This window comes from Molothrus ater, chromosome 2, assembly GCF_012460135.2.
Source record: "Molothrus ater isolate BHLD 08-10-18 breed brown headed cowbird chromosome 2, BPBGC_Mater_1.1, whole genome shotgun sequence".
In the NCBI taxonomy this organism is placed as follows: domain Eukaryota; kingdom Metazoa; phylum Chordata; class Aves; order Passeriformes; family Icteridae; genus Molothrus; species Molothrus ater.
Window position 1 is genome coordinate 98,330,934 of NC_050479.2, and position 27,253 is coordinate 98,358,186.

Genomic DNA, 27,253 nt, shown 5'->3' on the forward strand with positions numbered 1-27,253 from the left:
AATTTCCACAGTGTCCTTACAAGAAAAATATGTGCAGATACACTGCTTTCAAAACCTTAAATGGCATATAATAGGACTCAAATTTCAAGGGAAATAATAATGGCTCTATAGCCAAAAAGCTTGTATGCCATGTTTTGTAAAACTAGCGATACTAAAGATTCAATGATTTTTTGAGTAGATAAGCATGAACAAGAACAAATACTGTTTGCTACTCTCTGTAACAAGTTGATTGTCTTAGTATAATTGCTGTATAGAGAGAGTGAATTAGATTAAAATTTTTCATTTTTATATGATTAATTCAAATTCAAGTTCAGGACATGACTTGAAACATATGTACTCATAATAATCCAGTTTGAAGTAGCTTGCTTTTTTTGTCAGGTTTTTACTTTAAGGTTGAAAATCAATATATTTTTAATATTTTAGTGGCTTACAATTTAGAAGAAAAAATAGAAGTTTGAATAGTTTCTTTAATCTTCTCTCTTAACTTCTTATATTATGCAAAGGAATTATAACACATTGAGGACATACACCAAACATATCCCACATCCATTAAAAACTAGTTCTATAATAGGGGTTTTTTGCAGGGTTCTTGGCTTAAAAAAGAAATTAAACCAGGAATAGCATTCATGCTGCTTTGAAATTTGAAAATGCTTTGAAATTTGAAAAAGCATTTTCAATGCTTTTTCAAATTTCAACGTGAAACTTTTCCTGGAAAAAAAATTGTGGGGTGCAAGGGAAACAGGATGGGGGCAACAAAGAATAATCTCATACATTAAAAGATTTTATATTTAAGAGAAAAAAGATCATTTAGTCCTGCCAAAACTACTCCTTCAGGAAAAAAACACCCACAACTTTTCTATTTTGTTCAAGTTAAAAACTATAATTTATAACTATAAGGTATAACAAAAAATCTAGATCAGGGCAATTTTTTCCTGTGTTAACAGTGAAAATAACTGTTTTACTTGACTAGCAAGGGAGTTAAACAGTTCTTTATTTAGTTTACTTCCTTTTAATATACATAAGCCTGTAGGTAGAATAACTTTATTTTCAATTCAAGTCACGTGTTGAGGGACTGCTTGAAGAATAGTGCTGGGCTAGCCAATGAAGTGATAGCAAATGCTGTTCTTACTAAAAAGTTCAGTGACCTCCATTTCTTTAAGTGGTAATAATATATGCAGGCTTACCAAAATTATACATTCCCAGGAAAATAATCTTCCCTGTATTTCTTATGGTAGCTGTAGATAAAACATTTGTAAAGACCTGGCCCAACTATTACTTTGTAAATTGCCATTTGTAATTCAGTCATAATGAGAATGTTTTGGTTTTGTCAGATTTGTGCTTGGATTTGTGCAGCTATGAGGTTTTTTTCCTGATAACCCGAGTTTCAGCTTTTTAGTATTAGTGTACATAATTTTAGACCACATTTAACCATTTATGATATAATTAAATTCTTAGAAACCAAGTATTCTGACAAATGTTGCTTGCAGATAAGCTAATTGCAAGTAAAACTACTAACTAATTAAGCTGCTACCTGAAAAACTGAACTGCAATTCAAACAGATTCAGCACTCAGACATATCATGTAAAGATTGGAGTCATCCCTAGGTATATAAATAAAAATGAAATAATTCTTTCTTCTTCCCCTTGCTCTCTAATAATTGCTTTTTGTGCTCATTTGCTGTCAGCGAGTTATTCCTCTGGGATTTTATTTTGTTTGGGGTTTTGGGTTTCTCTTCCACATCAGGAAGCCTGTTTTGCCCAAACACTCCACAGAATTCATTTCAGCAGATGAGTAAGTGATTCACATGATCAAAGCAAAGGATACTGGAAAAAACTATGGGTCAAATAAATCTGCCTGAGTTAGCTTTCCACTCCTTGCTTGGGTTACTCACGCAACATCAGAAATGGGGGCATGCTCTCTGAAGGACCAGGTTGGCTGCAGAATACCGGCAAGGCCTGCATTTAACCTCCTGCCAAGTACTGCTGTGAGGCCAAGAAATTATCTCAGAAATTATGGATCCACACTGAATCAAACACGGGCAGGAGACCTTTCTCCTTTTTAAAGCCTTTTTTAAAGTCATCACTTTGGGTGGGGAGAACCGATGGGTCCGCGGTCACACCGCCGCTGCTCCCAGGAGTGACTCAGAGGAGGAGTGCAGCTTTGTGCGCTGGTCTGTGGCAGAGCTGGGGGCTTCCCCCTCAGAGAGCATCGAGAGGCCGCCTGGCTTTTGGGTCAACATTCGACCTCCTCTGTCTAGCCGACATACTCAGGTTAGGGTGAGTGGTAAAAAGGGTCTTAGCGGATACTAGATTCTGTTCCTCACATCTAGACTTCACTTTGATTTGTCAATTTTTTGTTAGTTCATTGTTTTTAGGGGTTTTTGGTTAGGTTTGGTGCAGGGTTTCTCCCATTGCTGCTGGATCCGATGGCATTTGCATGCTAACTCCAGGGTCTCCTCCTCTTCACCGTCTGGGTGCCATTCTCCAGGAAGCAGCAGGGCGACGTCCGGGCTAAGGGGGAATTCTTAACCATCAAGGGACAGGTAGTTAACAAAAACCACAGGTGATTACAATAACAAGCAGTTAGAACTCCACACTGGCAGCAACTGGCCCAACCTGTGAACTCTGCAACCTTTTAAAAAAATGGGCAGCTGTTCTACTCATAACAGTCACGAGCAACATTCATGCCTCCGCGTAACTTTCCTTTTTTTGTAACTCCCTGTGTCTTTCAGTCTTCTCCCTGCATGGTGAGGAAGCAGGACAAGCCTTTGCCAGCGCCGCCACCTCCCCTGCGAGACCCTCCTCCGCCGCCGCCGGAGCGGCCTCCGCCCCTGCTGCCGGAGAGCCGGGCCGCCCGGCACCTGCACCAGGCCGAGGGCCTGCCCGCCAGGGAGCAGCCCGTGCCCCTCGAGGGCTGGTGCCCCAGGGATGTGTTTGGGAGCAGCCAGCTGGCAGGCTGCCGAGGCGGGGGCGACGCCTCCCCCAAGGCAGGCCTGACCGCCATCGCAAACGTGAACGGGAGGCACGGCCGCGTCAGCTCGGAGCAGGGATTCATCAGGAAGCACAGGCGTCACGAGCTGCCCGCAGAAAGCGCCAAGGTATTTCCAGTGAATCCTAAATTCACACCCTGCCGCAGCATTGTCTTGCACTGGCAAACACACTGTTTATATTGGCCAGTGCTGGTTTGTGGTTTCTGAATCTTTTTTGTTGATGCTTAAGAATAAGCTGCTCATAAATTATTTGTTAAGTGCTGTACTTTATAAAGCAACAGTACATGAGGGTCTGAGTTACAATTTTCACATAAAACCGTCAAAAAATATCTTTGAGAGAATATTCTAGATTTGCTATATTCTTTTAGCAAATTATCGTTATAACAATGTATCCCTGTATGCTGTAATAATACAGCATCTCAAGTCCACTTTGGAACTGTCATATGCCAAAACTGTGTGTGCATTTTCTGATGGAATAGTAGATGATCCATTTATCTCTGTTGTAGATGAGGTGAATTCTGGCATTTAGCAGCTTCAGGCCATGAAGCTGCTAAATGCAAAGCCATTTACTTGCAAAGCCATTTACAGCTGGTCAGACTTAGCTTTGAAAAGAGATCAAATGGTGATGTCCTAAGAAAAAATTCCTAGTTCAACTCTAATCATTTTTATCAAAGCAGCTCAGTAATTTATTCATAGAGATTATTAACTCAAAGCTCCTCTTTTTGTTTTTTTGAAGACTACACAGCTTGTGCAAGACTACATAGCTCTTGCTTAGACTGATGGATTTGTGGTTAAGCTATGGTAGTTAGAAATCTTTTTTTTTGCATCTATTTCTTTTTCCAAGACCACAACGTATTTAACCTTTCTATCTCCAGTTAATTTTTTTTTTTCTGGTATGTGCATGTATATGGCAAGTATCTTCCCATATATATATATCTAGATGGAGGTTTTGGTTATTTTGAAAGTACATTTCTGAAATTGAATTACTATAGATAAGAGGGGTTGACATATGTGATGAAAGGTACTCAAGTCATCTATGATGTTATATATAATTAAATTATTATTATATAGTGCTTTTCTCAGCATTGAGACAAAGCACCAAAATTTTACTTAGAACTAGGCTGTTGTTTAAATGCTGCAGGTTTTCTGTTGATTTTAAAAGGATACTGGATTTTTATCTTCAACTGTACCTTCATGTAGCATTCTTGTTGTGGTCTAGCACAATACTGAAGCTGATGGAATGAATACTTCTCAAATTAGAATACCAACTCAGTGTGGAAGTGTAGTCTGGAGGAGATACATATATAGATCTTTAACCAAGTACTGCTTGAACTGTCATCTTCAGGTTGTAGATCTGAACCGTTCAATTAGAGGAAGCGACCCTGAATTACCATCTCAGGCTATATTTACATTCATGAGGGAAACATGGAATGAATTTTCTTCCCTGATTCATGTATCAATTGTAATATAAACATTTTGCTATTGGTAGAAGCCAAGAATTGGAAAGACAATCCTGTGGGTAGAGGATGGATTCTGGCAGGCACTGTATCACCGTTTTAATAATTAATATGTTCAGCATAATGTGCCCGTTGCTTTGCCATTACACTTCGTCTCTCTCACTTTGCAATCTTGAAATCTTAATTTTCCCCCAAGCAGTTCAGCTGTAACTGAGTGTCTGTCTAGTAACTGTCGCGTGAAACTTCTTTTGGTGAGGTTTTAAACTAATATGTTCTATAGCTCCAAAATGGCGTGAAACAGGCCTCAGAGTCACTTCAGAGACAGCTCTGTGGTGTGAACTCCTGGGAAAGCCTTTACCCACAGGCTTCTCAAGGTCTCTTGTATAATACCTAATTGATGAATATCTATGGTGATAGGAGGAGATACTCATTGTAATATTTGTGTGACTTTTAGGTTTTTTCAAATGGTCATCTGATAAATGAAGAATATGATGTCCCTCCACGGCTTTCACCCCCTCTTCCAGCTGGCTCTGTCATCCCTAGTATAAAGTAAGTTAACTTTATCTATAAAAGAAAAGTGCTAGCTAATGTTAGGTAATAGCACTGACTCTCTGGTGCTAAAATAAAAAATGGGGAAAAGAAAGAACCTAACTAATATAACTTTATATGCGTTCCATGAATTTTAATGTGCCTTGACAAAGGAAGCATAAATGGTATTGATAAAGTGGGAACAGTCCTAATGTTAATTGGACACAGCATGTTTGTATAGGGAGAGAGGGTAAATTGTGGCAGATCTTGCTCTCAGGAATTTGGCACTGAGAGCAGATACTGTCTAGTTTGGCTTCTATTACTACAGGAGAAGTGTGGTCAGAGCTATTTATCACAGGAGATGACAGATTCTAGGGAAAGTGCTAGGGCTAAAAAATGTCTTCTGTCACTGTTCTGCTCCTAATCTAGTCAGGCTTTCTGGGCTTTCAGTACATGGAGCTTTATCCAAGGTTCACACTATCATCTCTTATTTTTTGTGGCTAAAAAACAAGCAACCAAAACCAAACCATTTTATATAATTTTATATATGATCAACGTTTCTGAGTTCCAGAACATGGGAAGATTTGTCATTCCAAGTGCAGACTACTATTAGTCTTCCAGTAAAATGACTGTTCATTTTTTATATAAAGATGTTGCTGTCATAACAAGTATCTTCAGACTCTGAATGACACAGGATTTTGTACAGAACAAGATATATTTAAAGTTGAAAGCTTGGAAGTCTTGTAATGTGGTCTGTCCTTATTTTGTGTTTTCGTAAGGAAATTGGATCATATCACAATAATGCTATTCTGCTTCTTTCCAATGTTCTGCTTGTGATTCTTGCTGTTAAATAATATAATTGAACAGTCAGTTCATATTAGTCCTGAGAACTTTCTTATTCCATTTTTGTGTTCAGTTAGCTTTAATACAGAAGACAAATACATTTCAGCATTTTATTAATATGCTGGGTTTTTTCTCACCAAGCACTACAATAAAGGTGCAGTGGAGCATTGACTTTTTTATTTAGAAGCCTATTTTCAGGTAGAGCAATTGCTGAGGTGAAGTTCTCCGTGCCTATTTTCAGTTCAGAAGAAAATTTTAGCCTGTTATCCAGACATACCTGTAATTAAATGTTGGGATGTAACCTGATTGAGGTAGGGTCTCAGAGGAATACCAGGTGGATGCCTCATGTAATCAGTTGCCTTCTAGTCTGCTTATTTCCTAACACAATGAAAATCTGAAGAGGGAAATATTCTTATTTCTGTGTGTCATGGCATGGAAAAACATCCTACTTCATGAGAATCCCATTTTTTCACTCAGATACTTGCAGATGTAGCCGAGAACCAAAGTACAGTGTACACACAGAGCATTGGAAAGTCCAGACAATATTGTCACAATATGTACAATCACAAAATCCATGTCAGGCCAATCCAAAGCTAGAATGTGTGACTTCTGCTTGGTCAAAAGAAATTCTTTTATTAACCGAAGATTTCTGAATACAAAACTGATGAATTCCAGGAAGAAGAAAAAAAATCTTCATTTGTGAAAACCAAACTCCATTGATTTTTGAGGAAAAAATTAACTTTTGTTTCTGTTTTGTCCTTACACATTTTAAAAATTGCATGGGCAGTTCTAGATTTTGATTTTTTTTTAAAGCATAAAATTATCGAGACACAACATTAGGAGTAAGAAGTTCAAATTATCTAATTACTAAAATACCACATGGAATGGCTGTTAAAAATTGGTCATAAAGTTCTTTCTTTAAACACTAATATATCTATTTTCAATTTATTTAAAATTAAGTTTTTGTCACCACTCGGAAATATGCCGGTAATCTATAATATTGTGTGACAGTATGTAGATGGAAAAACTGGGGAGGAGGGGGAAAAAATCTTTAAAAACAGCAATTTCCACCAACCACACTTGCTTTCAAAAAATGTAACTGAAATAATATCTGGCATGATTTATTTGGAAACGTCAGAGAGAATATTTTTACAGTCTATTTTTCCTCCTGTTGAAGTGACTGCACTCAGCACTCATAAATGTTGAACTGTACTTGATTCAAAATTCTCTGCTTTTCACAACTGTGCTACTCCAATTAATCTGAGCAAGTTGCTCATTTTTTTCATGCTCTCCAATCTGTGCAGTGTGGTGGATTGAGAGTTGGTTTGCTTCATATAGCTCCAAGGCATTCTGTTCTTTCTACTTGTTATTATCCGTCTGTAATTCCAAACATTTGACTGAAGGATACATTGATAATGTATGAAATGTCTTATTCTAAATAACAAGGAGGCAAAATTACTCTAATTTGAAATTTCACAATTCTATAATGTCCCTACTTTAATTGTTTAATCAGCTTTTACTGAATATAATGTTACAAATGTGACCTTTTTTTTCTTAAAAAGCTACCTTAATAGAAAAGCACTGGAGGTTTTTGTGGGGGTTTTTTATTTTTCCTGGAAACAGTGCTAATTTTTTTTGTTTTACTAAAGTAGTTATTATAAACTGTGCCTCAGTAATGAAATATTGGACTCTTGCTAACTGAACATCTGATTTTAATTTTCCACTCAGCCCCTATGTTTTTGACTAAACATGTGAAAATAGTTATTTTTAATTGGACTTCTGTAATTATGTCAGACTTTTTTAGCAGTTTTGATCAAGTTGCTATTTTATTCCTGAAACGACATCTATAACTCTTATGTCAAAGATACAGAGTGATTCTTCCCCAAAACTTCAAAATTTTCAAGTAGTGTTTGTTTCATTCCAGTGAGTAGCTCCCATTTTGCTACATCAGTAGCAGACTCTTTGTCTCCAAAGTACCATAAACCACAGTGATATTTTGCATGAGGAAGCATCCATTTTTTGAGTATGTAATGGTGCATCCAATTCCAAGCCCCTTTTGTAGTCTGAATATATTAGGAATATTTAGTTGCCTTGAGGTAGTTGAGGGAAAAGTAGCACTGAAAGGTGTTTCTCCTCTTGCTGTCTGTCCCATCTTGCTAACAAAATTTTGAAGGTGAAGTCATAGTCCCATTAAGGCCGAGTGTGGCTTGGAATTCATGTCTCCCTTGAGATCAGCCTTTGGCATGGTGCTTCCCAGTGACAGAAGGAGCAGGGCTTAGGGGCACGTTCCAGACATGTGAGAGGACACGACGTGTCCTTACTCACAGCTTGACAGGCCAGTGAAAGCATGATTGTCCTCTGCATCACTAAGCCCTGCTAAACACCTTTTGTCCTGAATTAACTTTTATTCAGTGCTTTTGATAAGTGCAAACAGGCTGAGTCTTGGACTGCCTATTTGGTACTCTAATTCTTTGCCATTCTCTGCTATGTTGTGCTTGCTTCAAGTAGCTGTTTAACTCTTAGAAGGGCAGCTGTCCTTTGCTCTATGCATTCTCAGTGGCAAAAAGTCGGTACCCTTGCAAGTATGTTTGTCATGGTGCTCTTGTTGCCTTATATGTAGTAGACGTATTAAGGATGTTTGGGCTAAAGAAAAGTATTTTCAGTATTATCTGAGGTCAAGTACCTAACAGCTGAAGATAAACCATTATTTTTCTAATCTCCTTAGGTGCCCTGGTCCTTCAGCAAATTCTCTGTCTGATAAATCAAGGGAACACCCAGATGATGATGAATACAAAATTCCTTCTTCACATCCTGTAATACTGAGCTCACAACCACCTCATGGTCATAATATAAAACCTCTTGCTCGGTAAGGTGATTTAGCAGCCTTGAAAAAAAATTATTTACAAAAACTCTGCTTTTTCCAAAATTAACTGGATTCTGTAATGATGGTTAAGACTGCTTTCCTCCTAAGCTGGGATTACCCATGCTTCTGTTTCATTTGGCCACTGCCACAGATACAAACCTATGAAATTCACATCATTGAATCTCTCTTGTGTCAGAACTGGGTATTTTTTGCTTTTGGATACCATTTCTGCAGTTGGAGTCCTTTTTTTTCCCCTTACATTGAGGTTTTCAAAACTGACCAGGAGATACAAGCCCTAAAACTCTTTCCAATTTAATTTTAAGGAGAATTGTGTGACTGAAATTTCCAGTCAGCTTTGAAATTCTTAGCCTTTCACATTTTATAGAATTCAATTTAAAAGTAATGCAGTACTGAAAAGTATGTGAACTGGCAGCTGTATGTACATACTTTGATTCTTTTTTTTCCCAATGTATAGTGTCTTTTTAGCTTTTTGAGCCCATTTGGCAGTATATTTTTTTATGCTTCTCAGAAATAGAACCTTTTTAAATACAGGTGGAGTATGTCTCCTTAGCTTTAAATATATTCTGAAACAATCCCTCCAAACTTTCACCATTCAGAATTACTAATGGATTATGACATGGAAACTTGGAGCAAGGGACGTGGCAGCTGAAGGCTGTGACATTCCTGCTGAACTTTGCTCCTTAAGATATGAATGGCTGGAATTAAAACAATAAGTCTGGAGTCACTGGGGGGGAAAAGGGCAAATGTTTTACTGGTCTTGTAGGTCACAATTATGATATTAAAATCAAGTATTGGTCTAAAAAATTTAGACCTTCCTGTCATTAAGAAATTCTGTGGCATATTGCCATTTTTTCCCGCTCACTGTCAGAATGTGATGTTGAGGACCCACTATCAATAAAGCTCAACATGTCCCTCACCTCAAAATTAGCCAATAATGATTTTTAGACCTTTTAAGTCATAACTTAAAGCAGCTGGAGAAAAGCTTATAATATGATCATTCTTTGCATGCAGGTTAAATATTCTCTATTAGAAATCCTGATCCAGGCTTCACTGCATAGACATGAATATTATGCAGTTGCCAAAGCCTAATGAACTTCTGGACTTAAAGTCTCTGTATGAGACTTAAAACAAACAAACAAAAAAACCAATTATAAATAAAACTATGTTGGCTGAGCAAAAAAATGGGAAACAAGAAGAAAAATTCCAAGCAAGAAGAAAAAAATTCCATTTTTTCCTATGCCATTTTAATGGGACCATGTTGTGCTTTTGTGTGAGAATGATGCAAATAGATTCAAACTGAAAGGTTCTTGAGAAAATAAGCAGCTGGAGGAATGGAATCTTACAATTCTTATTTTACAGAAAAAAATAATTGAGTGCCTTCTGTTGGCTGGTACAGTATTTTACCAGACCCTTGGAATTATTAATTGAGGCTATAGATAGAAAGATCATTTCCAGGTTTTCTCCAATTTTACTATGTGTGTGGTGGGGTTTTTTACATGAATTAAGGACTTGCCACAGATAAAATGCCTTGGTTTGCTATACAAATTGCTCCATGATTAAAACCACCAACTCCTCTTATTATACATTCTGATAAAAAATTTAACTTAAACCATTCTCTTAGGCATTAAAGAAATAGTCTGGTGTTCCACATGCTTAAAATGTCTTCTTTTAGCTAATGTCACTGCTTAGATGTGAGAGCTGAGATAAAGTTTTCAAGAAGAAATCTGTTTCCTGGTTGATGTTGTGTTCTTTTAATGCGTTTCATTAGGTAACATGGGAAGGATGTTTTGTTTCAATGAAACTTAGCTTCTCTTTATTGTTCATCAAAACTGTTATCAACTTTTTTTTTAATGTTATAAATTTTTAGTACATTTCATTTTTTTCCCCTAGTGTCACTTTCTCTTATCTCTTTCCAAAGTGTTTGTCCCTAACTTCTTGGATAGTACTCGGAGTTTTCAGTAAGCTAAAGAGCTTAAAAATTTTGTCAGAATGTTTTGTAGATTAGAATTATGTAACTGTTCCATCCTACTCCCAAACTGGTGTTACCTTTTCTCTCTTTTACCTGTAGATATGACAGTGCTAAAAATATCTCAAGAATAATACAAAAAATGATTCGCAGTCTTACTCTCTGGCAGATCATTGAATTGTCTGGTTTGTTACTGCTGAACGTCAGTTCAGGAATAAGAAATAAAAACAAAGAATTTCAGCATTACTAATTAGGCTATTATTAGAAGAATGTTACATTATTCTGTCTTTTCTTAATAAAGTCTTTTTTCTAAAAAGGGAAAGGACAGAATGCTTGCTTATTAGTACTCATTTGATGTCCTTTTTTCTGGTGTTTTCTGTTAATGTAAACAGGCATTTCAGCATTGTTTGTAAACTGATCACTTGGTTGGGCTCATTGTGGACTGAGTACTTCTGAAGTGGTGCCATGTTAAGTTACCTTGCTCCTGTGGCTAGTTACATTATTGAAAATGCATAATTCATTAAAACTAGAGTAGAAGATATTCTTAATTACTTAGTGTATATTGCGAGGAGTCAAAGGAAGTGTTGCATCTACTGCATTTGAAAGATTGAACCAATCTAATGTCAAAGAAAGAAACAACACTTCCTCTGCCACTTCTCTGGGGGAATTAATTTATAGCAAAATATCTCTTACCATTAGGGGCTTTTGTTTATTTTTTAATCTTGCAATTATTCTTATATTTATTTCATTACTCCTAGTTGTAACTCTTGGGACCACAAATGCAATTCACTTCCTCTTTCCTGTTTATAAGGAATCTTTTAAAAGATTCCAGACCCTTATTAATTCTTCCTTTCCATTTGGCCAAAGCTGATAGGTTTATTAGTACTGTTAGTAGAAACCCCAAATCTGAAATTTTTGCTGTATATCACTCTAGTAGATTTCCCAGTGTTTAATAATAATAGTGCATGGTGGGATGGGATTTTTATCTTTAAGCTGGAGTTACTTAGCATGGTGGCCTTTTTCCAAGGAAAATCTCTGGTTCTTTCTGAATATGCAGGGCCCACAGTTACAGTGACAGGAGCAATTTCCTGGCTCTTTCATATTTTTAAACAATATTTAAGATTATGATAAGGTTTGTTCAGTGTTTTTCCCTGCCATATTTGAACAAGATCCTTCTACAAAAATAATCTCCAATATTTTCAACAAGATTGTAGGCAATCTTTAATGTTTGGTTGGATAATTTTCATTTTAATTTGATACTGTTGCTAAGTTTTGAGGCAGAATATGCATCCATTAAAAAAAAAATAATAAACTGTGGTAGAAGTATCAGCAAGGCTCAATTTTTGATAGAGAAATGAATACGTTCCTGTAAAACTGCTTTGGCTAGTTCAGTTTTGGGGGTTTTTACTGGGGTTTTTTAATGTTTGGCAAAGTTGAGTCAAAATTTATTATTAATGTGTATTGTGGTGTTCTGTTTGGATTTTTTTGTGTTTCTTGCATTTTGTTTAATGGTTTTTCTGGTGTGCTTTGGTGTGGATAATTACATTATAAAATCCACATTTCCCTTTTCTCATAATTCTGCTAGGGAAAATTCAGCATCTGTGAAGGTGAACTAATATTGAGCCTGTGATGTAACTGTGTGAATAAAGTAATGACCTGAGCTCTGAAGTGAAGACTGTGTTTAATGTTAGTTCTTCCCTAGCTTGTATTGCAGCCTGTGTTATTTTAAGCCATGTCAGTACATCACCAAGAAAGCAGTATAATCCTTCAGAGAAGTATTAAAGAGGGTTAACCAGTATCTGCTCTTAACATCTAAAAATGTAAATTTTAAAATTGATGCAGCTTATTGTTGCTGATTTGTTTCCATATGGTGAACTGCCAGGTACTGCTCATTCAGGGAATTAATTAATGTGTGGCTAAATGGTTGATTGCTTCCTGCTTAATGTCTGTCTTCAGGGTGTGTGAGAATGGCCAATGTGCAAATGGAACCCACGGTGCTACTTCCGAGATAAAGAAATCAAAACATCCAGAGTCAGGTACAGTTTTTGTTGTTTTGTTGCTTGCTGACAAGATTTACTCTGTGCTGCCCTAGGGGTGCAGCAGGAAAACATTCACTTCTTGTGGTTGTGTCATTCAGGAGATGTCTATGATGCACCTACTGTTCCGGTACCTTTGCCTCCTGCACGGCCTCCTGCCAGAGACAACCCCAAACACAGCTCTTTGCTCAACAGGACACCCTCCGATTATGATCTTCTGGTGCCCCCTTTAGGTTGCAGACTTTTTGCTGATTACATGTAATGGTTAACACTGCCCAGATGAACTAAATGCCATGTTTACTGAAAAACAACCATTGTTGAGTAGGTTAGGAGTACCAAACAGGCTATGAGCTAAATATTACAGCTGTCAGTCAATATTTTGTGTCATTTGGAGTCCGTTTGTAAGGCCTCACTTGAGACAGACAAAAAGATATACTACTGTATTCCAGCTATACAGAAAAGTAAAAATCATTTTCCCTAAAATGAATTTTAATTGTCTCTTACTAAGAAGTTTGAGCATTGCAATTTAATGCAGTAGTGGAGCATTTTTCCTACTGTAGCTTAAATAATTCCATTTATTTTATCAAATACAAAGAAGAATGCCTAAAGGATGGTATTTGAGTAAAAAACCGTAACCACTAAATTAAATCAATAAGTTAATTTCTGGGATTTTTTTTCCCCCATCAGGCAGGGGACAGTTCAAAACTCACTGCAGTCTACAGGCACCAAAAGCTCTTTTTTCCAACCCTGATTTCTCTTCTCCTACACAAAATTCAGTGATCTCTGCATATATATTGGTGCTGTGCTTGGGGACCACCCACACTATCATTGACAAACTCAGCTGCATGGTTGTGTCTCTATGTGTCAGCATCCAAATTTCTGGTTCCATAAAACCTTTTGAACATTTTATGCTCTCTCTGGTCCCTGAAGTGTTCCTGAGATGCAGGAGAAATGAAGGCAAAATAACACATAAAAATCACGGTGCTTGATAACTCCTGCTTGCAGCACCTTTATAAGAGGTGCATTCTTTTGCCAAGCTCTGGAAAATTCCGTTTATATCTGGAGTCAGAGCTTCTGAACAGTAGATAGAGATAATACACAGTATAAATGTAGCAGATTGAGTGCAGTCAGCTTTGGTGTTTGTATATAAATACACTTGCTTAGCCACTGAAATACAGCTGTTACTCTACTCTGATACTCTGTGAAGCCTTCATTGTAGTACACTCTTGGCAATTGAGCCACTAAAAGCAATCTCTCCTTCCATCCCAGCAAAGAAACTGAGCACTGCAAAAGGTCATTCAGAGCATGTTTTAGAAGAAGACTGTGGGTATTAACAGTCAGGTTTACAGTTTCATTACTGGAGTCACTGAACTGCTTAGATGAATTGTAGGAGTAAAGGCCTCAGCAGCCAGAGAAAAATAAAGTTTAAGCTTTATTCTTTATTCTGCAGTTCTTAATGAAGTTTTGCTCATCTAATAATTCATTTCTATTCTGCAGGTGAAGATGCATTTGATAACTCACCCCCCTCACTCCCACCACCACCACCACCTGCTCGGCACAGCATGATTGAGCACACAAAACCTGCTGGCTCAGGGAGCCGACCCTCATCAGGACATGAACTGTTCCTTCATTCTGGTAGGAATACAGGGGAAACAGCATGTTTCATTTTATTTTCCTTTACTTCAGAAGTTTATCTGTTCAGCGTTAAAGTTGTCACCAGGCCTCAGAAGTCATTATACAAAATATTAAAAAAATCAAAATTTTAAATGGTGGAGGTGAAGCTACTCAGAAAATAGAAAGACTTCACTTTTCATTATCACAAAGTCATAAAATGAAGTCAATATGTCTATATCAGGGTAGAAATTTTGTAAATTGTAGTTTGTTTTAAATAGTAAAACATAATTCATGAGGGATATTTTCAAGTTGAAACTTTGAAAGAAGTTATAAAATAAGAGAAAAGAATATTCTGCTTTGTTAGAACTGTTGTAAAAGTTTGCTACTTAACTATATTGTGAATACAGTTGCTAAGTCCTAGGGTTCATAACCTTTTTGCTAAGTCAGGTTTTCACCTATCTTTCCCTGTAAATGACTGTGATACATTCAGTCTGGTATTTTGCTTATAAAAGGTATGAAAACTGTGTTTACAATTCATGATTTTTGTGTTTGAGTTGAAAAGAGTCTTATTTTTAGGTTAATGAAGTTGAATAGATTTGCTGATTATGATACAGATTGCAGTAGGATTTCTGTGGATTATAGCACATGTCTGTGAAGTGATTTTTAATTTTTTTTTTCTCTGTGGAAGCTTTCAAAGGATGTTGGTGTCTTTAAGTTTACCTTTTCTGTGAATATTTTCAGGGATGATCTGCTTTGTGGTGGGGTTAGATGTTGTATTCCCCCTCTCTGTTTTTCTTAGAAGCTCTATGGGGAGGGATAAAATGAAATGTTTTGGTGATGGTTTCACAGGTGATGGTTTCACAGAATGTGAATGACAAGCAGTCATGTGCAGCTGCATGATGGCCTGACAGGTTCTCTGGTGTTTGGCTGACCTGTGTGAGTGGAACTCCCTGTGGGGGGGAAGGGAGCTACTTTAGGTTGAAGTGCAGTGACCTTTTATGGAATGTTTTTATTATGTATGTTTTCCTGTCAGTCAAGGCCTGACACTGAGTAATTTGCCAAAGCTTTGTGTATTTTGTAATGCAAATTCAACTCAGTGTGTTACTTTCTCATCTAAGTTGCTGAATGCATCCAGGTGAAAAGACTTAGCATGCTACAGAATTTAAAGGTTGATGTTCATAAGTACAGCGTTGTTTTATCTTGTACACTTCAAAAGCAAAACAACGTCAGCAGTCTAGTCAGAATGGGTGCCTCAATTGTATCATCTGATGCAGAAACACACACTGCACCATTCAGTTCTGATGGGAATGGAGAGGAAAAATAGGAGCCCTCACACACAGATGCACACAAGCTCCATCTGCCTGTGCCCAGTGTCCAGAAACATGCAGAGTTTTACATGTTTAAGTGTAACTTCCAAATAATCTAAGAATGTCACTGATAGTGTTAAAAAACATTTAATAGCTTTAAAATAAATACCTGGAATATGTATCTAAAGCCATATATTGTTCTTCACATTTGCATAAGGAATACAATCGTGCAGCAGCAGTTCTCATTAATCTTAGCAATGTATTGCATCTAGTTAGGCATGCATAGTTGTGTGAATTGGTCTTTTTTTATTCATATGGTATTTCTAAAGCCATATTACTCACTTTGCATCTTGTCACATAATCTGTTCTAGAAGATTTATGATGAGTTTTTGATGATTGGTTTCCATACAAGTCTTGAGGGTGATTTCTCAGCTATCCATCAGAGCCTGTCAGATTAGAATAATAATCTCATCATCAACACCAGTGAAAAGTTGTTCTCACATACAAAACAAATACTCTGCAAGCACTGAGTCCACAGCAGAAGCCAGATCTAGGATGGATCTCCAGTCGCTCAGCAGCATCTTTGATAGCCAAAGAAGAAAGAAAGAAGTGGACAATATATCAAAATTCTTACTTACCTAATTTTTCAAATTCTGTCCCTGTAATATTTACCCACAGCTGGGACTGTATGAATAGGAAATCAGCCCTGCAGTCTTTGTGAACTGCAAAGCATAGAAGTGTAATGAAGCTCTAAGCAAACTGAATAGCTGGGATGTTTCTAATTGTGCTGCTTCAGGCACTGCAACCTCTTCGATGCTTTGCCAGGCACAATCCCAGCAGCATCAGGGTTGGGTGGTGTGCCTCATGGATGTGAGGAGAAGAGACCACAGTCAGTGCAGGACAGACCACCTTTGAGCTGTGCTCCTGTGTTTGTCACTTCAGATCATATTTACACGTGTACTGTGAATGCTGAATTTGGAGTTTTATGTGCATGTGCTGTCAGAGGACATCTCTGGGTTCATGGTTTCTCTGCATGATGGGAGGCTACTCTAATCCTACCGTCTATGCTTGAGCCCTCCCTCAAATAGTAATTCTGATTTTTCTAAGACACTTTTTAAATTCTTTTATCACAGATCCCCATTTTGACTCAGTAACTGGACATGTTCCTTTGCCACCTGCTCGGAGAGCACCTGGAGAAAATGTCAAAACAAATAGGACATCTCAAGACTATGATCAACTTCCTCCATCTTCAGGTAAGGCAGAAAACTGTTCTTGTAGAAAAATACAATTCTGTGAAGAATATAATGCTCATCCATAAAGTCCAATGAGTTTTTTGTCGTTCTGCTCAACAAATTGCAATGGTAATGTTGCTTTACAAAAGAATGAAATCATCAAAGGGTAACAGACTTAAGTTCTGCAATAGAGGTAGAAGTGGCTACTTGTTGTGTGTAGGTGTATATACTATAGCATCCATTTTACTAGCTGCCAGACTGAATGCTTATGTCAGTTATAGTGTTCCTTATTTTTTGAGAAAGGCAGAGATTTTCCTGACACCTTTCAATCTCATAAGAGATCAGAAGTACTGAAAGGAGCACAAGCATCTGATTTCCATCTGTTTTATTTCTCCTAAACAAAAAACTAGTAGCTTAACTCTCTAAAGTATTATCATTTTCTGTCTTTTTTGCTAATATGTTTGTCTGAATTTCTAAGAAGCTTTTAAGATGTTTCTTAATAAAACAGCAAGAATCAAAACCACTTAAAATTCAGTCTTCCTTTTCAATGGAACAGGTACAGTAGAAACAATTCCTCTGCCAAAGAAATTTTGGTTATGGTTTACAGGTAACAAAAATACTAAATTTAAAGGAAATCTACTAAGTGGATAAAAACAACAACAATATTACCTGTGCTTCAAAGTACCTTCACCAATTTTTAGACAATTTTTTTTTCTTTAGGATGTGCATGATACTTGGGGAAGGGAGAGGATTGGCCCAACTGCAATCTTTTCCTGTATGAAGAAACCACACAAAGAAAAAAACAGGGCATGTTTTGTACCATTAATCATTCTCCAGATAGATAAAATTTTGTGTAGAGACTTTTTATGCATAAAGAAAAGGACTTTTCTCTAATCTTTCAGTTGAAATAATCACCATTGTTCAAATGAAGCATTCCCAAGTGGAAAAAAAAAAGATATATTTTTTAATAGTAGTTGCAGTCGCCTTCTCAGAAATACAGATTTTCATACTGCTGAGGTAGAGGGGGGAAAAAGAGTACATTTTTCCAGCTGAAATGGTGGGAAATTTCTGTAGCTCTCTTCAGGTTTACTTATTTTTTTAATGAATAGCATAATTGTGAATTAGTGTGATGCCTTTGATAAATACTATCTCTTTTGGGAGGGTATCTTTACAAGTATAGCTGTTTCTCTTTTTGTTTCCAATTGTTGGAAGAAAAGAGTTATAATGCTTTATAAGTGGCATTGTGAGGGATTTGTCTTTAAACGCTCAGTCAATTTATTCAGGGTGTTTTGAGTTCTCTTATAATGCAAATTATGACAATGATGTAACTACTTTTGAAGCTATGGAGTTTTCCTGCAATTCTTGCACTTCTGTGATAGAACCATTTTTAATTTTCCTAAATTACTGCAAGATACTTGCTAGTTAAGAACTTGGAGCTTTCTGGTGCTACTTAATACTTTTCGATCTGTTTCCCACAGCTATCTTCTAAAACACTCACGTGTCAGCTTTTGCTATGAATATCATTCTAAATCAGCATGATATGCAGCAAGATATTCCATTTAATTTCAATTAGATGAAAACTATGTGATAGATCATGTCATTCTCTTAATTGGAAAGTTGTTTTTTACAGTGTCAGTAATTCCAAAGGACAGAACTGATGAGCTGCAAGTATGAACAGGTTCACCTTCATCTATGATTTAAAAAGACAATGTAGAGAGTGTAACTGTATTCAGAACTTTGCTTTTACATTTATTCTGAGCTAATCAGCTCACTTAAGAAATTATTCATTTCAGTGCTTTTGTAAGGTAATTCTCTGAACTAGCTGAAAAGAAATGGAGTTCACTCTAAAATCTAATTATTATTTAGCTACTGGGTTCCTAGAGTAGCATGGGCAGTGCTTTAACTTCCCTGCTTCACTTTCACTGTTTTTAAGATTGCTGTAGTGATGCTTAACTGAATCCTTAAAGTCAACCGAGTAATTTATTCTAATTCAGATACCCAGTATTGAACACTTCAGAAATAGTGCCCAGCCATGCAACCCACTCCCCTAAAGGCACAGGTTTCTCCAACTTCTTATATACAACTGTTTAAAATTAGTACAAAAAGAGCGAGAAAAGGAAATAGGACTTGGGGGTGCTGTGGATGAGAGGCTGGACATGAGCTGGCAACGTGTGCTCAGAGCCCAGAAAGCCAAAAGGATTGCATCCTGCTGTCCTGCATCCAAAGCAGTATGGCTAGCAAGGCAAAGGAGGGAATTTGGCACCTCTGCTGTCGTGAGACCTACCTGGAGAAATGCACCAGCATAAGAAGGACATGGACCTGCTGGAGTGAGTCCAGAGAAGAGCACTAAGGTGATAAGAGGGATGGAGCACCTCTCCTGTGAGGAAAGCCTGAGACAATTTGAATTGGTCAGTCTGGAGAAGGAAAGGCTTTGGAGTGACCTAATTGTGGCATTCCAGTACATGAGGGGAGTGTAGAACAAGCAGGAGACTTTTACAAGATTGGGCAGTGAGAGGACAAGGGAGAACTGAAGGAGATTGGATGAGGTATCAGGAAGAAGTCCCTTACTGTGAGGATGCTGAGGCCCTGGCTCAGGTTGTCCAGAGAAGCCTCATCCCTGGAAGTGTTCAAGGCCAGATTGGATGTAGCTCTGAGCAGTCTGGTCTAGTGGAAGGTGTCCCTGCCCATGGCAGGGGGTGCAGGATTAAAATATCTTTAAGGTCCTTTCCAACCCAACCCATTCTATTATTCTATGATATTGCTAATAATTAGAGTGTTTTACCTAAACACAGCCAATAATACGAGGGAAAGGAAGAAGAAAATTAAGCCTCTAATTGATGTCTGCTCTATTTTGCTAACTTAGCTATTCTGTAAGATACAGATTCAAATGATTGGTTAATATATTTGCCTGCTGCCTATTCATTCTCTCAGTTGGCCTTATGAAGACACTTGCTTGCAAATTTGGATTTCTTTTACAAGAATATTGTTCCAGGGTTTATTTCAGTTAACACTAGAGGAAATACTGTAATCCACAGTATTGCAAAGTACAAAGATCATGCCTAACAGCTTGATGGAGCAGCGTGTGCAGTGGGTCCTTCCCTCACCTTCTCCCTGTTCTCTGAGTTCCTTAGAGCATGTGTCCCCTGGGTGTGCTTTGTTCCTGTACCCCACTTAGGTGAGGTGTAGTTGCTTGCTACTGTTTCACAGAGGGCCTTCACAGCAAGCCTTGGTCACCTGCTTCGCTGATGCTCCTCAGGCTGTTGGTGAAAGACTGAGCAATCCAGAAGAAGCAGTGAGGGAAGAAAAGAAGGGCATTTCCCAGCAGAGAGGAACAGACAGTTGGCATTGTTACAAACCGCCTTCTCCCACTGTGCCGTAGAGCTCTCACCACTTCCCTGTGCTTTTTAAATACCTACTAAATGAGCCTGTGTCTGCTATTGTACTAACCCCTTACCTAAGGGTTCAATCTAGTGCTGAATTACAGAACTGGGAGCGGTGGAAGAAGCTTCTCGTGGTAGAAACTGCTAATTGAATTGCACAGTTAGAAAATCTATTGGGATTCTTAGTTAGACGTCTGTGGTGGCTGAAACATCAGAGGATGGGAGGTAGGGAAGAAAAGTTCTGCTTAATACCTCTATCTCAGTGTCCAGATGGACATGCAGCTTAGGCTTAGGATCTTTAAGCTCAGGATCCAATATGATACCCAGCTTTAGCTGAAATTTTATATGGATGTGAAGATATTGAAAGAGATGTCAGCATTTAAAAAAATAATAATGGGAATTGAGAGCGCTGAAGATCTCAGAGTATCTGTGCTATAGAGAGATGTTGCTGTAGTGAGAATAAAATGCCTGTGCTTCAAATCTGCTGACAGAATTAAAAATGACCTTTCTAAATGATGTGACTGCTTAATAAGGTTTGTTAGAAAGCCTCAGTGAAGTGAAGATTTTAAACACGAAATAACTTCAGTTGTAAGCCTTTATTAGGCTGAGTCAAGCAAAAATATCCTCATGTAACATAAGCACAGGGAAGGATCTGATTTATGCATAAGGAATTTGTTCTGTACTTCAAGCCCAGGGGAAAATGCAAAGTTTGTAAATTTAATTTTGTTTCATACTGTATAGAAATGAAGTTCATAATGGAATGTACATATTAAAACAGCTTGAAGGTTTGTGAAAGAAAAATTACTGGTTTTAAATAATGTGCCATTATTCTAAAGATAAAGAATATTATTCTTCTGCAGTCTTGAGTTTACTAAAATAAGTGAAGTGAGAAATTTGAACTTGTTTCTGATTCAGTTTTTACTGATTAACCACATTTCCTGAGCTATAGTTAATTTCTCAGACAAGTGTTTCATGGATCTTCCACACCTTCATAGCAGGTTTGGATCTGCTTCAGAATGTTTATAATTTACATAATTCTTTTTATCTTCAGAGAGAAAAAAATCAAAACAAATATAAAGTAGCCCTTAGTAGCTGTAGGTCTCAGCCCCTTACTGTAAATGTTTAATCAAATTTCTTTCATCCGTTTGTCTGTGGAATATCACCATCTTTCTAAAGGTAATATTAACTCTCTGAGTTAAGAAGTGAAATTAAATTTTATAGCAACATGCATCCAAATTGATGGAAAAACTAACTTGAAAGGAAAATACACCTGCATTAAACATGCTCTTGTGTGAACTGCTTTTATTTATCTGAAGTGTTTAATGCACTTGGTTGAATTATAGTTCTCTCTGTCCAGTGTTATGATAAGGTTACAACAAGAATACTGTATATATAACATTTCTTCCATGCCTAAAGAACAGTCTCTGAAGTACTTAACACTGGAAAATGCCACTGCTCTCAGTGTAAGTAAACAGGAAGTATCACAGCCAGAAATTCCTCTAATTTATCTATCAAAGTCACTGTTGATAGGACTTGTTAAAACCATTTTTGAAGGATTAAAGACTTTTTAATTTTTTAGATGCTTTGCTCTTGAAAGTGTTTTCTGCACTGTGCCTGCTTGTATTTAAGCTTCTTATTGTGGAATCAGTGAGGATAAAGGCGTTTCAGTAAAGTACCAAGTTTACTTGAGCACAGAACTCTTGACTCTGAGAAGATTAGCAAGTTTGAATATTAGCTTTTTTTCATCAGCACATCATGATTCTTAGTCACCAGCATTAACTGTGAAGGTAACCTTTCCATAGAAGATAAGAAACCAGGAGATATTCCCATAGGGGTACTGGAGAGAAAGGAGTGTGTTCTGTTCTCATCATGGGGAGTAATAGGGCTGGAGGTCTTTTGGAGAAACCACATACTTATGTACTTATGTTTAGCTGCTGTGCATGACATGAGTAGCAATTGAATGAACAGAATTTAGAAAGTGGACCAATAAGGATTTTTCTCCTTCAGGTGTATTTGTCTGAATTCCTCTTCGATACAACTTAGGGTCTTCAATAAAATTGTAATCCAGTTTGTGTTTGGGTTTTGCTCATTTGTTTGTTTTTGTAGGGTTTTTTTCTTGGGCTTTTTATTTGTTTGTGGGTTTTTTGTTAGTTTGTTTTGTTGCTTTGTTTTTTAACTCAGATATTCTCAAATTGTGGGTTGAGAGTGGAAAGCCTTTAAGAGTTTGACTGGCTGTTTTCACTCTTTCTCCTGTTCCATCATACTTTATTTTTGTTCCAACTTTCAATAATCCAAATTGTAAATTGCATGTTCCTATATTATTATTAAAATAGTATATTGCTACGTTATTTCCATTTTGGACATTCTTGAGAACATCAGCTTCTGTCAAAATTTTAAAATGACCTATATTGGTAAACTAAAATATTGCTTCAATTTCCTTTAGAATTTTACTCTTAAAACAGGCTTCATGGGGTTTCACCAGCCCCAATTATAACACAGTCTTAGGCCAATTTATAATGATTTTTATCTCTTTTATTTGAAACAGATGGTTCACAAGCACCAGCCAGGCCCCCTAAACCACTTCCTCGGAGAACTGCACCAGAAATGCATCACAGGAAAGCATACAGCTCTGACAGTTCCATGGAAAATGTGGATGCAAAAATTGCAAAACTTATGGGAGAGGGCTATTCCTTTGAAGAAGTCAAGAGGGCACTTGAAATTGCCCAGAATAATGTTGATGTGGCCCGCAGTATTTTAAGAGAGTTTGTCTGTTTTCCTCCACCAGTCTCCCCGCGTCTCAATCTATAGCAGCATCAAGATTTTCTTGGAGCATATGAATTCTGCAGATACACATGTGGATTGGGGAATGAGAGGAAGAACAGAATGGAATATTTTTATTCATCCTTAGCAGAAGGGTGTTTGTTTCCAGCCGTTTATCAAAGGCTCCTGGCTGCTCTGATCAAGACTTATAAATATGCTGAGGCTTATGTATTTTTGCTAGCCATACTTTTTTAAATCAGGGTTGAACTTACAAAATAATTTAAAAAAAGTTTACTTCCCTAGAACTTTTAATCTGTGAAATGCTTTTTCTTGTTTACAAGTTGGCAAGTTACAGTTTTCTAGTTTGTGCCTGTACTATGTCCTGTTCATATTCCCTTGTACTTGTGGTCAGTTCTGCTGTAGCATTCCCAACAGTTTCCATGCTGACCACTCATCAACTAAATCATCACTTTCCAGGAGTTCTGTTTTTCTTTTGGTCTTTTTTTTTTCTTTAACAAGATGCTTTAATTGTTTTTTGCATTTCAGCTCATCAAATGCAAAAAGTATGTGGCCTTCACTACTGATTTTTTTTTTTCTTCTGAGATTCCTTTGCTTTTGAGAGAGGAGATATCTGAATGTAAAATACATTATTCTGTGAACTGCCTTTTTAAAGGTATTTTGACAGTAATGTTGGGCAGCTTTCTGTTTAACAAGAATTCCATGACCTGAAGTCTCAAGGTCTTTATATACAGTTTCCACAAAAAAATCCCAACCAACAAATAAAACACTTCATGCAGCAGTGATACTGAGTTCTCACATGTAAAATCTCTTTCAAAATTGAGTATTTGATTGCAGATGTTTAAAAAAATCCAAATGCACATGATAATACTGTGTTTTGATTACACACTAATGGCACCAATTCTTCATGGCAAGACTAAAAGGAATCTTTTTCAATTATATTAAAGGTATTCAGATGAATTCCAGTTCTAGATTCAGTAAAGTAGAATGCGTTTAATGTTTTGTTTGAGTGATTATCCTGTGGTTCATTGTGGCTTGGATCAGTTTGTATTAACTTGGAAACTTTAAATCTTTGATGCACTGTTAATTCCTAATGCTACTGTAGCAATATTTTTTGCAAAGTTTTTTAATAACCTCTTCCCTCCCCTGTACACTTCATAATCCTCAAGGATGTGTTGAACACCCAAATTCATTCAGTCACTTTCCAGCTGCTTAGTTGGAAATATATTTTTGCTTTACTTGATTAGTGATACTCCAAACTTTGACATTTTATTTTTGAGCCCAAGTTGATGCAAGCCAATTTTTAAATCTTCCTGATTTTAAAAAAAGAGAGAGAAGACAATTCTATTCTGAGTATGTTCAAGTTGAGTCCAAATATTTCCAGAAAAATTCTTAAGATTGCTGCTTTCTTGGTTTTTTTTAGGAAACTTTGAAATTTTTGTTCTTATAATATTGAACAAATAAAAAAAAAAAACGTGGTATTTAGAATATTTTTCTCATTTTGATATGTGATGACTATATGAAAATTTTCAGTGTGCCAGGCTGGGTGTGAGGTATACATTAATTATTCCCTTTCAGCTGTCTGGTGTTCTCTTTCACTCTGAACAAGTGCTAGAATTTATATCACTTACAGGATCAGATCTCATCAGCCAGTGTGTTTGTTGTAAAGATGTTTTGAAGACAGCACATGGCTGAACTGCAGGATTTGAAGTAACTGAGAACACCCATTGGAAATTACTCTGCTATTTTAAAGTCCCATTGTTTCATGAAAAAATTTGTTCTTAAAACTAATTTAATTATTTTGTAGCATCACAAAGCATAATATGGATATTGTCAATCTGTGTCAGTGATAAAAGGATGATCAGGAGAATACAGGGTATAGGGAAGAGCTGCTGCAGCATTTGGATATGAGCAAATGCTACTGAGTTTGTACATCTTCCTGTAATTGTTCATTCCTCAAGTACAGCTTAGGAAAAGTTTTGGTGTAAGTTATATTCTGGGCTTTTGGCTCAAGTTAATCGCTTTCCTCTGTTTTGGGAGAAAGTTTTGTAAAGTATAGAACCCTCTTGCTCATTTGGTTTGTTTGCAACATCACTGTAGCATTTTAGCTAGCTGTAAATTGAAAATGATTCAGGCTATTAAATTATACACTCTGGTTGTACTGGAATTACTGAAATGAGGTTCTAGCATAACTGCCAGCATAGCAATGATGAAAAAAAGAGCACTTTACAAGGACGAACAAACAATCTGCAGATTGAGTTTTGAAATTTTGAATTGTAATGAAGAACTCATTTTCTCCTTTTTATGCAGCAGCTTAGTATGAATTACATCCTTATATTTCAATTAGAGGCTGGAACTGCTGCCTGATAGATTAAGGTTTTTAAAGTTTTCCTTCTTTCTGGTTGTGACCACCAGTGACACTTTTTCTTTATTATGTGTTAAAAAACCAAACTTGATTAGCAGTATTTTGAGTGGTAACTTGAAAAGATTTCCATTAATCTTTAAATGAGTGTGCTAATAGCACTTCTAAATAGTGGAATGTGCAGACTGTTTCACACCTGTTCTGGTTAAAGTCAAACAGCAAAATTGCTTTGCCTAGAGTGTTGATGTTTACTCTGCAGGAATTAATAGGCTTAAAATAAATTAATCTGGCTGCAGTCTAGTTCTCTAAAGACATAGTTCTCTAAACATATTTTTAACCTTTGAAAGACTTAAGGGTTTGAGCCTGGCAGTGTGTTATGCACTTACATAACTTCAAGGAAGACTGGTTTGAATGAGAGTGCTTGGGTGAACAAAGTTGGTTAAACTCAGAAACATTTGAAGTCTTTAGACCATCCTTGTGTTGTCTGTTGGCCTCACCTTTTCTCTCCTTTTAGCTAAGTTACTGCATTTTAAGCAAATTGGCTGAATCAGAAGTTGGGCAGAGCAAGTGGACATCCGCAGCACAGATCTTTGCCAAAGGCTATGCGTAGGAAAAATTTAAATTGTGATAAAGGAAACTAATATAATTAGCCATGTTAATGGCTTGTCTGGAACCCTAAAATGGCCACTGGTAAAATTTGTTAATGTCCAGTATCTCAAGAGTGCATCTGGCACAGTTTTTTTACAATGTGAATTTAGGAAATTTTGTACCAGGATCATTTCTTCTGTTGTATTTCTCTCATTTTCAGCTTGAAGCTTTACTTTGCACTGACAACTCTGACCTGAAATTTGTGTCTTAAATATTGACAAATTTTGAAGCAAATGAACACCATATTCAAAGCACATTCAGGTGCTACCTGATGACCTGGAATATAGCGCTTTTAGGAGTGACTTCTTGAAAAAGGACTTCAGCAGTTTCCATTTTGAAGGATTTTCTTTCAAATAACTATTTTATCTGAAAATGCCTTTTATAAACTTGTCTAATGTGGCACATTTAGTGATGTGTTCAATTAATTTATATTTTATTCAACATTCTTTTTAAATTTTGGTTATTATGTATGCTCAAGTTCTTTATCTGTTCATGTAAGGTATTTTATAAAATTAATGTTAAGAGAATGTTGGGTTGGTCCATGATTTTTCAAGACTCTGTCTCTGTTACTGAATATTACCACTTTTCATATGATGCTTTAGCAACATAACCTGTCCTGTGTCGGGGCCTTAAAAAACATTGTTTTGTAAGCCACAAAAATGAGGCCTTGCTCTAAAATAAGGTGAATCATTGCTTTGAGACATGTACTTTTCATCCCCATACATTACCTCATTTCTAAATTTCAGTAGTTAAAGTTAATAAATTGGCAGTAATTTTGGAATGTGCATGTAATAGTTGTATAGAAGAAAGATGGTAACCATTAAATATTTAGAATCCAAAGTGGTGAACACATAGTCCGACTGTATATTAATTTGCAGGATTTTTTCCTGAAGAAAATTACTGTAACTGACACTGATACTTTTTTAATATCCTGTGCATTTACATTCTCAAGTATTGTACTCTTAATGTCAAAAATATCTTAGCTGTGTAAAACATTTTTTTTTCTATTACTGTATCCCAGCATTCTGGAAAAAGTTTAGAAAATCGAACCCCTCTACTATGCATGACAACGCAAGTGTTGCTGTTTAAACCTCAGCACTGTTCCCAGCACTTGGATTAGACCTTCAGTGCTGAGATTTTCATGGTACTTCCTTCAGTGTGTTAAATCCTTGTCCACTGTGTATGTCACTAGACACATTGCTAATTAGGGAATTTACCTGTTTGGAATG

At 36.8% G+C, this 27,253-nt stretch overlaps 1 protein-coding gene across 2 annotated transcripts in view; it reads left to right on the forward strand.

Annotated features, from left to right (window-relative positions):
• CBLB (Cbl proto-oncogene B) overlaps nt 1-26,872 on the forward strand; it is a 129,035-nt gene extending 102,163 nt beyond the window's left edge. Inside the window, exons 12-19 of one of the 2 annotated variants that reach the window (XM_036389484.2) lie at nt 2,732-3,097; nt 4,901-4,995; nt 8,543-8,683; nt 12,624-12,703; nt 12,805-12,936; nt 14,201-14,338; nt 16,758-16,877; nt 22,782-26,872. In XM_036389484.2, the coding sequence (XP_036245377.1) occupies nt 2,732-3,097; nt 4,901-4,995; nt 8,543-8,683; nt 12,624-12,703; nt 12,805-12,936; nt 14,201-14,338; nt 16,758-16,877; nt 22,782-23,044 (1,335 nt within the window). In that variant the 3' untranslated portion in view covers nt 23,045-26,872. The remainder of the gene's footprint in view (nt 1-2,731; nt 3,098-4,900; nt 4,996-8,542; nt 8,684-12,623; nt 12,704-12,804; nt 12,937-14,200; nt 14,339-16,757; nt 16,878-22,781) is intronic. The other variant, XM_036389493.1, reaches the window with a different exon arrangement.
• The last annotated feature ends 381 nt before the right edge of the window (nt 26,873-27,253 follow it).